Source organism: Pelophylax lessonae (genome assembly GCF_965119305.1).
Source record: "Pelophylax lessonae genome assembly, chromosome: 1".
Taxonomy (NCBI): domain Eukaryota; kingdom Metazoa; phylum Chordata; class Amphibia; order Anura; family Ranidae; genus Pelophylax; species Pelophylax lessonae.
In genome coordinates this window covers 678,166,377-678,178,769 of record NC_138768.1, presented here as the reverse complement: position 1 = coordinate 678,178,769, position 12,393 = coordinate 678,166,377, and the positions used below count along the sequence as shown (strand labels likewise).

At 42.4% G+C, this 12,393-nt stretch overlaps 1 protein-coding gene across 1 annotated transcript in view; it reads left to right on the top strand.

Annotated features, from left to right (window-relative positions):
* Positions 1-12,393, top strand: part of ASIC5 (acid sensing ion channel subunit family member 5) — a gene marked incomplete at its 3' end in the record, with an annotated part of 198,351 nt that overhangs the window by 151,725 nt on the left and 34,233 nt on the right. The window contains exons 18-20 of the mRNA XM_082249038.1: positions 394-631; positions 2,054-2,176; positions 5,422-5,571. Of these exons, the coding sequence (XP_082105164.1) occupies positions 394-631; positions 2,054-2,176; positions 5,422-5,571 (511 nt within the window). The remainder of the gene's footprint in view (positions 1-393; positions 632-2,053; positions 2,177-5,421; positions 5,572-12,393) is intronic.

Here is a 12,393-nt window from a genome sequence, read left to right as displayed (position 1 = left end):
TCTCCTCCGGATCCCTTCAGCTTTATATGCCAAAGGAAATACTCAATGCTTCTGGGTATGGAGGATCACATGACTCACTCTATGAGACAGCCAATCAGTCCTGTCACAAGAGGAGTCCATAGCCCTGTGTAAAATGTGAGTTGTAGTTTACAGAGGACCTTCCATCTTTCTTGGCAGTTGGGTGTTGGAGGAGCAACAAGAATGTAAGTATATGCAACTGAGGAGGGTTAAGTAAAAATGAACACGTTATTATACTCTGTGTGGGGAAAACACGGGTTCACTTTAAATAATATGTAAAGTAGATTCTGGAAACCAATTCTATTTTAATTTCAAAGCAAAATAATGTATTTACCTGCAATACAGTAACTGTCTTTCATCTATGCATAATTGTAGGTTCCAAACCCCTGCAGTGAACAATCTAAGTATTGCATTTTTCATGTGGAACATTGTATCTTCAGTACTGCAGTTTTCAAATGCAGGAAAAGATCATGAGGATATACAAGAAATTAATCAATATCTGCAGCTCCACCAAAATTTCAGTATCAAAGACTTTACCAAAAATTATGGATTTTATCTCAATAACAGCACACTGTTAAAATGCGACTTCTTTGGTATTCCATGTTCTCCAGAGGTAAGATACTGTTTTCTGTTCAAAGTGCAAGAATCAACAAAACAATTTACAAATGGGTTCTTTGTTGTAGTTAGCATTACACGACCTGCAGGTTTTAAAAAGTTATACTTAACAATATTGCTAACCTGTAGGCATGTTTTGGTTCCTACATGCATCAGTGTTAATATTTATATCTATAAACAATGTACTTAGAGACTTAACTTCCACTGGTGCTTGTGCTAAGCCCCACCAGTCAATATTGCCATAAGACTCTGGCAGGGACGTGTGTAAGGGGGACATGGGTCAATGTTTGAGCACAATATGATTCTCTGTGTACAACAAAGGCTGTAGATTAGGAATAGACTCTGACAATGTATATCCACTATCCATCACTTTATCCAGGGATGTAAATTTGCATCAATCATAATGCCCCCTAACCTGGCCCTTTGTGTGCCTCCCACCTAATGACAAGTCCGATGTATGACAGCTGTTATATACAAGGTGATGGGGCTCTTTGTTGCTGTCATTGACTATATATGGACATGACAATATTTGGTCAATTACATCACAACTCCCGTATATGGTTAATGACAAATGCCCCGTTGTATATTAAAGCTGTCATCTCTTTGTCCTATAGTTGGTGGGAGAAAAGCAGATGGATCTATCTCTTTTCTTTTTTTGCTTTGGTGGGTTGGTGGGCATCATGACTAACGTGGCTCTACATTGTGGGATGATGGGGTTGGCAGTAGATGTGCATCGTGAGGGTGTATACAAAAGGACATGTAAAAAATGTTATGTGTTTTTGTTTGCTGTTTACATTATTTTTGGGAATGAGAAGGGGTACTATGTAACTCATACTCTTTCACTTGCAGGGGGGGCATATCTGAGTGTCCCTTATTTTAAAGGGGGCTTTCAGATTCCAAAGGGTCCCCTGTCCTCAGACCCCAACAAATGCTGGGCCAAGGTTGTGGGGAAGATGCCCTTGTCCTTGTGCCTCCCCCATGTCAAGGGCATGCAGCCTATTATGGTTCAGGAAGAAGGGTGCATTCTTGTCCCCATCCTTTTCTGGCCACCCAGGCTGGGGGACCTCACACATTTTTTTGTTTTCCTTAAAACCTGTACGTTTTTGGGGGACAGCCCTACACATTTTTTTCATTCATCCTGTATGCATGTCATTACAAACCAATCAGGTAACATATATGCATATTTACGGTGTGCAAAGCTGGCCTAAAGTAAGTATGCAAAATATATTTTCACTCGAGTTCAGCTTTAGGCGAAAATAATGCCTGCGGATTGGATTGACAATCCTTTATTGTACCACAATTTATTATAGAATGAAAAAAATGTTACAAGCTATTGCTCCAGTGCTTGCAGGGCATTTCCATATAACTCCTAATTTATATTTTTCTTATGTATCATTATATTTACTTTTTTCTCTTTTAGGATTTTAAGCATGTTTTTACAGAGTATGGGAACTGCTACACTTTTAACCACAATACACCTGAGTCAAATAAAAGAATTAATGCAGTAGGGAAAGGATTAAGTGTACTGTTCGATATCAAACAGGTAATTATGCAATTTACCTTTGAATCAATAAACACTTTCATAGCAAGCATATCTGTTTTGTTACATCCCTGGTGTTGGGTGCTATAATTGATTTACTGGTTTGTTACTTAAAAAAAAAAAAAAACTGCAGGAAACTAACATAATTCATTAATAAATAATCCATATGAATAGTTATGTATGTGCTAATTACTACACTATGTTTTTGCTTGCATTTCTTGGCAGTTAGCCGGATCATCTGCTACTCTTCTTGCTTGTGAACATGCTGTTCTGCTGGTAGCATGACCCGCCAGATACTCATCCTGCACTGAGTACGGTCAATGATTAGTATAGAACAGCTTTCTTCAACTTTTTTTTTTACCCCAGAGGAACCCCTGAAATTATTTTTAAGTTATGGGGAACCCTTGCTAAACAAATATATTGGGTCTCAATGGGAAAATCCATCTTACATTGCAGGCTAGTAGGAAGAATGCCCCCCTATAAAGCAGCTAAAATGATCATTGGAGTCATTGTGGCATTGGCCCTTGAACTATGCAGGCATCATCAAATGAGAAGTCATTTAGTCACTGTTAAAGCCCCTAGCAACCTCTGGAAGAAAACCTATGGTTTGATGGAACCCTGGTTGAGAGTGACTGGTATAGAAGATAAGCAGGGTTTAGAGCTTAGTGCTGTAAAGTCAGAAGACTGATTGCCACATCCCTTAAAATATGTAGAACAAAAGAAGGAAATACCCCTGCTGGGACTTTATAGACAGTAGGTAGATAAAGTAATGATAGTAGAAAATATAAAATCAATATATTTTATTCAAATGTGATAAAAAAAAGTGCTAAACATCACAATACAAATTGAAAAACAATTTAAAAAATGACCATACAGTGTTATACACTGGTACCATTAGGTCAATCTGGGAACCCCGGGTGGGTCTCAAAGTGTAGATGCCCAACCATACATAGGGTTCACACTGACATATCCAAGATGTTTTGGAATGTAAATAAATTCCTTCTTCATGGTAAGATGAGAGCAGGGTACTGAGCTACTATGTGGTCATTTTTTCATTGTTCCTAAATTTGTATTATGATGTTTAGCACCTTTTGATCACATTTGAATAAAATATATTGATTTTATCTTCTACTATAATTACTTTATCTACCTACTACCTTTATTACTACCTATAAAGTCCCAGTGGGGGTATTTCCATCTTTTGTTCTGGTATAGAAGATGGGAACTGGGAGTGCATTGTTTCAAACCCTATCAAAGGAAATTCTGCAATTCACATTTAGCTCATTCACAAATATGACCATGTGATATAGCACAAATTTAGTCGTGAATAGGCCATTTAACATGACACTAAACTGCTGAACAAAGTTATGGACCAGCCACATAAAAAAAAACAGGATTTCTACCTTATCAAATTCACATTCTAGAAGGCAGACAAGTATAAATAGGTCCCTAATGTGAGTTGCAAACGTCTTTTTACAAAGACATTTGTAAAGTTACATAGCACACTGCAACAACTTATTAATTTAAACTGCAACAGTTTATTTGCGTGTAGCACCCTCAGTGTTACTAAGTGTAAGAAGATTTAGTTTGGCTCCTCTGAAGGCAGAGGAGCAGAGGTTTATTTGTGGTGTTGATTATACAGGGCTTCAAGGGCTTTGGCTCTGTTACCTCCCTCTATTTTCTGGAACCCTGTGGATAGTTCTAGAATCTAGTGGATATAGGAGCAGAGACTGCACCCAGCCTGAATATTTATACCACCAATCCCTGAGGAAGCAGGGCTCAGTAGGTGGGGGAATAAACCATAAATACTAAGAAACCTGGCAGTCAGGGGAGCAGAGTCCAGGGTCAAGTAGTCTGGAGGGGACCCATGTTCTGGGGGGCTGTGCCCCTGGGCAGGATGAATGCCAGGAGAAGGACAGAGTGAGAGAAAGAGAGAAGGGGCAGCAGGAAGCCTTACATCCTTTACCAGCCTCAGCTAGGTTTAGCTGAAGTCATCCTGAAAGCAAGACCTGTCCTGTATAGCAGTGTGCCCAAAAAAAAAAGCTTCTTGGATTTCTGGAATAATTTAAAGGGACTGAGTGAGTAACTACCATTTAAATTTACCCCAAGCCTGTACAGAGAAGACAGTAAGGCTGCAATACTTTACATGTCTGGGACCAAGGGACAGCTTAGAGCCAGCGCAAAGCAGCCAGGAGGATCGCCACATCTATAGCTTGGGACAGTAGTAGCCAGGTGCTTTGGCATTCCTGCAAAGAGCAGCACCTGCATTGTCAGTTGGAACCTTTTTAATGTTATTCCAGCTGCATCATTATTCCTGCAGGTGGGCAGCACCTTTGAAGCCAATTCTTAGCAGACAAGTCCTCAAGAGTTTATTCTAGTTCCTCAGTTCTGGGCATCCCATGAATCCCTTTTTCCTATCCAAGCTATCCTCTAAATTAGGGGTCTCTAAACTTCCTAAACAAAGGCCCAGTTTAGTGCCTGTCAGACTTTACGAGAGCTGGACTGTGGTCAGTGGGAGTAGAAAATGCCCTTGCGTTAATGGTAGTCCACAATGTCTCAGGTTTGGTGGTCAGTGGGTTTATTAGTGGGTTTATTTGGAGGAGGAATAGTGCCAGATCATTGGTAATAGTGGCTAAGATCTATCTATCTATCTATCTATCTATCTATCTATCTATCTATCTATCTATCTATCTATCTATCTATCTATCTATCTATCTATCTATCTATCTATCTATCTATCTATCTATCTATCTATCTATCTATCTATCTATCTATCTATCTATCTATCTATCTATCTATCTATCTATCTATCTATCTATCTATCTATCTATCTATCTATCTATCTATCTATCCACCCACGCTAATCCAAATTCCCCCAAGGAAATACTATTTTTGTGTGGCTGTTGCAGATTTAGTCAATGCTTGATGCATCTGGGGTCTTGGGATGCTTGTAAGTCACTGTACCATCTATTCAAAGGACAAGAGCTGCTAAATAAGTTTTCAGTTTTGGATGAATAATACACTAATAATGTGTCACAATACATACTGTAGCTGTATGTTTCACAGCAACCCTTTAATTCTGGTTAATACCTTCAAAAATGCAAGGTTTATCTCTGTTTTCATAAAACTTCTGCTTGTATGTTTTTAGGAAATATGATATCTTTTTCTTTTGCTGTGTTGAGATGACCTTTTGGATGTACAATATATGTTTATTACATTAGTAACAATGGCTCTTCTTTCTTTATCAGACCGAATTCACAGACGATCCAACACTGGGCTTTGTGGATGCTGGGATAACATTTGTGATACACTCACCGAAGAGTCCTCCTCAATTTAATGGTCTGGGCTTGCACAGTCCAGTGGGGATGCATGCACATGCTTCCATCAGACTCTGCAAGGTATTTATATGTTTCATTTCAATAGTTTTTTATTAAACTTTTCAATATCACAAACAGTAGTCAAATAATACTCGTACATGAAACTCAGGTATGTAGTCCACGACAATAAGAACACGTACAACATATTCCAAAACAAACATATCCCCCCCGAGGAGGCCAGGCCCACCAGCTAGGCAACCCACCCAGAGCCGAGGAGACAGGGTCACACCCCCAACCACCCCAAATGGGAACAACACTGCGGCCAGGGATGCACCCCCCGCCTCCCAATGGGTGCCCGGAGCCAGATCCCCCCCCCCCCCCGCGCCCACTTCCTAGCAGAATACTATGCTAGGGCAGACAAGGGTGAAACTACACCCAAACATTAACAATTAGTAGACATTACATTCAAAAACATCATTTGTCACATAAGTAAAGGACTGTCAACGGGACAGTCAATAACAAAGCCTCATATTTGTTTACTAGTCATCATTCACAAGTTGTCAAAAGTTAGAGCCCAAACAGAACTGTCTTATTCAGTTTGGATACTTTCTTAACCAAGGTTCCCAATTCTGGGAGAATTTCAGGGAATTGTCCCCTGAATTAGCAAAGAACCGTTCAAAGGAGTAATATGTGCGTACTCTGTTCGTAACTTCGGAGATCGTGGGTACAAGAGTAGTTCTCCATGCTGCGGTAACAGTCAGCCTGGCCGCTGTCAGAATAGGAGTAACCAAACAGCGAAATTTTTATGGGATTTTATGAATACCCAAGTTTAATAGAGCAAGGCCCGGAGACCAGGACAGTGGCAAACCAATTAGTGAGATAAGTAGGGCGTATACTGCCGCCCAATAACTATGAATTTTCTTGCATTGCCATAATAAGTGGAATATGTTACCGTTGTCCCCACATCCCCGCCAGCACCGGGCAGAAGTGTCCTTAAACATCCTAGCGAGTTTCATTGGAGTCAGGTAACTGCGGTGCAGGATTTTGAGAGCCACCTCCCAATGGTTGGTACAGTGCGTGAATTGGTAGTAAGAACGCATGGCCAAAAACCACTCACGTTCTGGGTATTCCACAGAGAGGTCACTCTCCCAAGCCAACATAGGCGCAGACTTTCCTTTTCCATATTGGGGTTGCAGTTTACAATAAAACCAGGACAAATCCTTGGTTTTACGATACTCTGTATGTAGGTAATCCCAAATCTCAGTGGGCACTTCAACTATTGGGCAAGGATATTTAACATGGTTATGGTGTAATTGTGCATGGAAGAAGGACAATGGAGCATTTACTCTGGACCGTACATCGTGATAAGTAGAGGACTTTGGGAGCTCTTGACTTGGGATTTTCAAAGAGGGCAAAAGAAAATCGTATGCTGCTAAGGTTAGTTCTTTTTTGATCAGTGGGGTACTTCCCAAGTTCTGCACTCCTCTCCACGCCTCAAGAGTGGCCTGCAGAGAGGGCAAAATGGGGAATATGCACCTCTCTCCTGGTTAACGCCGCTAAGAGGAGAGATGAAAGCTCCCTCTGTGCTACAAGCGCCCTTTACAGCAGCACCCACAGCTTGTCCGTATCTGGATCAAACCAAGCTTTCATTTGGTCCAGCAGGGCGGCAGAATGATATCTCTTAAGGTGTGGAAAGCCCATACCTCCCTCTGATCTAGGTTTAAGTAATGTCGAGTATGGAACTTTTGGTACTTTACCTCCCCACAGAAACTGTCTAAATAGTTTGTCCGTTGTACGGAAGAAAGACTCAGGTATAGTGATAGGTATAGTCCTAAAAAAATACAGGATCTTTGGGAGAACCAACATCTTTAGGGCTGCAATACGACCCAGCCAGGAGAGTTCATAGGATGCATTGTGCAGTAAATCTGCTTTAATGGTAGATTGTAGTTTTGAGTAGTTAGTGTGATATGTGACCGACGTTGGCGCTACCAAAGCAATCCCCAGATACGGTAGTGATTTGGTAGTCCATTGGAATGGATATGTCTGTTTCAGGGTGGACAGTGTATGAACAGGCATATAAACCGGTAGGCATAGGGATTTAGTTACATTAAGTTTATAATATGAGATCGCTCCAAAATTCTTTAGTTGGCATTGCACATTTTGCAGGGAAACAGTGGGGAACGTCAACGTGAGTATCACATCGTCGGCAAAATGGCCGATTTTGTGATCTCGGCCTCCCACTCTAATGCCGGAGATATTAGAGTCGGACCGAATGGCCTCGGCTAGGGGTTCCATGATCAAGGAAAAGATCAGGGGAGATAGTGGGAATCCCTGACGGGTGACATTAGTGATAGCAAAACTATCAGAGAGAGCATTACTCATAAATACCCTAGCAGAGAGAACAGTGTATAAGGCGGAGATAGCCGAGAATATCGATCCCTGCGGTCCAAATCTGGTAAGCGTTGCTCTAGGTACCCCCAGTGACCCGATCAAATGCTTTTTCAGCGTCCAGCATCAGGAACACATAGGGCACCTTCCGAGTCTCCGCTAGCTGCATAAGATCAAACATCCGCCTAGTTCCGTCCGGTGCTTACCTCCCCTTCACAAAGCTGACTTTGAGGTGCGTCCAGTGCCTTGCCAGGTTTGGGGAGTGCCACAATCACTGCTTGTAGCATCTCCTCCGGGAAGGAAGCACGATGGGCTGCCTCATTAAACACTTTACAGAGATAAGGAGATAGGATCTGAGAGAAGGCTTTATAATATTCGGCCGAAAAGCCGTCAGGGCCAGGAGACTTGTTGTAAGGAAGGGAATTTATAGCCTGTGTTATTTCTGCCTCAGAAATGGATGCATTAAGAGACGTTAACATATGGTCCTTAAGAGTGGGTAGATGGAGGGAGTCTAGAAACTCTTTAATAAGAAGGTTGGTCGGTTGCGGAGTGGCACCGTCCTCCCTTAGGTTGTGCAGCACCTTGTAATATTTAGCAAAAGCATTAGCAATATCATTGGGGGGATGCACTAGGGCACTAGTTTGTGGGTCTTTAATAGAGGATTTATTGCCTTGGGCATAGTATTTCGCCTTGGATAGGTATGGGAGATGCTGGTGCTCCTCTAGCAATTTATGTCTTACTTTCTGTCTACACTCTGTGAGTTTTTCCAGCAGAGATATATTGGGATCCGCTTTATGGGCTGATTCCAAAGATTTAAGTTGTTGTAAAAGGGTGGTCAGGGCCAAGGTTCTTTCTCTCTTTACTCTAGATGCTAACTGGAGAAGAATTCCCCTAGAATACGCTTTATGAGCACACCACAATTGAAAAATGTCAGTCTCAGGGATGTCGTTGTGTTCAAAGTATTCCCGGAGCCGACCACCCACCCGCTCCCGATGGCCCGGGTCCCGGAGCAGAGATACATTATTGCGCCACAAGTGCACAGGTGAGATGGTATGAGGCTCCGAAACCACCACCGCGACCAGGGCGTGGTCAGACCAGGAAATCGAATGTATAGTAGCCCATTCGACTAATCTTAAAAATTGCAAGTCAGCCACAAACAGATCCAGTCTATAGTAGGATCCGTGGGGGGCCGATTAATATGTGAAGTCCCTTTCCGTAGAGTTCAAACAACGCCACACATCATATCGTTCAGAGGTGTGCAATAACTTTGGTAAAGTAGCCCTTGCATGTCCCTGAGCTGGGGAGCAATCCAAAGTTGTATCTGTGACACAATTAAAATCACCGCAGTATACCGTGAGATCTTTCTTAACGCGATCCACTTTCTTTTTCAATGCTCTCAAAAATCGGCTTTGGCCCTTGTTAGGGGCATATAAATTAACTATCGTATATGTAATATTGTTGATATCGCAGATCAGTATTAAATACCGCCCTGTTTCATCAGGTATAGAATCATGCAGCTGGAATGCCACAGAGTTTTTAAGAGCAGTGAGCACTCCTCTATTTTTAGAGACCCCAGAGGATAAGAATATATGAGGGTAAGTTTTATCTGAGCATCGAGGTGAATTCGACCGCGCGAAGTGGGTCTACTGACACAAAGTATATCACCCTTAAGGGTGTTGTGCCTCTCTCCAGAGGGATCTACGCTTAAATGGGCTATTAAGGCCATGAGCATTAATAGTAACTATTTTAACAGTCATTTACACATGAAGAATTATCGTTGTATCGCTGGGCAGTCCATAGAAAGTTCCGTAGCAAGAAGAGCTCATGGATTAAGAAAAAAAGAAACAGTACCTGCTGCCAAGACAAGGCAGGACATCCATGTACCAGTGTTCCCCGCTTGTGGTAAGTGGCATGGAGCAAATAGCAACCTTGATCGTGATCTTGATGGTTTCCAGTGTATAGGTAGCAACTAGTGAGGCTAAAACAAAATAAAACAAAACAGAAGATAGCTTGGAAAAAACACAAAACAGTTAAACAGGGGTATGGGGAAAACCCCATCATGCGATCAATATCGCAGGTAGTGGTAAAGGGGGTAATATCGCCGGTCACCCGGTCGTCTCCTCAAATCCAGCTAAGCTGAGATAACAAAAAAGGAAATTGAGGACCCTCAGCTAGCCAGCCTGAGAAACCAATGTGGGTATATATTCCGAAATCAAAGGGATCATCTGTTGACACGACGCCATTCTGGTTCCAGATGGGTTGGAGGGTCTGAGGGAGATGAAGACGCTTGTGATTCAGGGAGAAGACCCCACTGTTTGGTCAGCGAGAATCCATCTTCCACTGAGCGGATAACATGCGTGCGGCCCTCTCTCACTATAAGCAGCTTGGTAGGGAATCCCCAGGAGTATATGACCCAATTGTTCCGGAGCAACTTAATCAATCGTATCAATTTTTTCCTTGCATTCATGGTGTATTGAGACAGGTCAGCATAAACAGAGATCCCATGATATGGGTCAGGCAGTGGGGAATGTTTCCTAACGTACCTCATGAGATCATCTTTAACATGAAAAAAGTGTAGACGGGCAATGACATCCCTTGGCATCTTCTCTGGTAAATGTTGTGGCTTCGGTAAACGGTGAGACCTGTCCACCACCACCTCAACCCGCTGGAGTTTCAGGCAGTAGTGGCAGGAGCAATGCCTGCACATATGACCTCTAGTCTGAAGGAGAGATCGACTATGGGACTCCGCATAGCTTAACATTGTTGCGGCAGGCCCTATCCTCTAGGTCTGCCATTTTGCTCTTTAAGGCCTCCAGGTCATCACCCCTGTCATTATGTGCATCCACCAGCTCATTGTGTGCTATGGAGAAGTCCTCCATCTTGGACTCTATATGATCCACCCTGCCCCCCAGTTCTGTCAGCTCAGTTTTGATGCCACTAACACATGCCACGATCTCTCTATGAAAGGAGCCATTGATGGATAAAAGCATCTCTTTCATGGTGACATCCGTCAGAGGTTGTACCATGGTAGGAAAGTCCTTGATGCTGTCATAGAACTCCAGTGTGCTGTTTTGTGATATATCCCTCTCATGGTCATCCCCTGCACACCGGTGATCCACTGACCTCCTCTGCGCAGTTTTCTGTGGGTTCTGGGAAGGGGTAGCACCCTGAGATGAGCGGCTGCTAGCGGAGGGAGAGATGGCACCTTCAGTCTGCCTGATTTCCCCGGTGTTCGTGCCGGACGTCCTTGGGAGCACAGGGTGCTTGTGGAGGCGAAAAAGTCAGTCAAATTATGGGGTCCTCCGTTGTTTTTTCGCTTCCCAATGGTAACCTATAGGATCCCTGGGCTGGGTGTAGGAAGTGGGAGCCGGACTAGTTTACCCTCGTCGCTGAAGTATCGTTGGAGAGACCGGGTGAGACGGAGCTCTGCTCTCACGCGGCCATCTCTCCCGGCTGTGCTCGTTTGGACGTCTCCAAAAATGAGTGAATATAGGCTAGTCTCTCTCTGACTCCCTAATCCAAAGAACACTCAGCAGGTCATACAGACACTGGGGTTTAAGGCAATACCTGCCCTAATACCTCCACATTTGTCTTTCAACACCACACACACACTCCAGAAAATAGTGGTACCTGCTTAAATACGTCCCTTATTATACAACTATAGATATATTGTCATTTCTGGTAATAAGAAGAAAAGAAAAATATTTCAGACAGTAATATTTTGCATGCACAATATTTCCCCTTGGTACCATATAATAATCTCAGTAACAATAATCAGACAGAATGCAATTAAATTCAAAGGAAACCTGTTACCTTTCGTAGCCGCACTCCCCAACCGGCACACCACCACACATCAGATAAAGACAGTTTCAACATGAGAAATAAAAAATTTTTCTCACCTGAGGCCTCTATGCTGTCCCTCCTATGGTGGGATGATCGCCGGCAGTGGAGAAGCAGTCAGAAAGACACGATTCGAGAGTCACCAAATGTTAAGTTTAGTCGTTCAATGAAGGGACATCTGCGCCAATCAGGTTTGCATTCGTCTCCATATGTTTACTCAGAATATGCGCCATACAGCCGTACAACGGTTTACATAATCCTCCAACGGATATGTGACACAGATTACATTTTGGTTACAGCTTTTATACATAACTTTTACATGAGAGCCTATAAGAGGCGTAAGTCCAAGAACATGTTTATACAAGATTACACAATATTTCACAATACATTCTTTGTTGATTACTTAGTCTTATTGGTGGTCAACTTGACCGAGACAGGATGAGTGACTATAGGTCAATATGACAATTAAAATGATGGATAATATGAAATTAATGGCCGGTTACTGGAATTATGATTATCTAAGCCAACATAACATTTTTATCTATTTTCCGGGAAATTAGGAAAGTTCTTTGGCAGAACACTTCATGTCATCCTTGACACATTTACACAATAAAAACAACATAACAACATAACAAACTAACAGACTAACAGACTGAATTCTAAAACTATTACTGA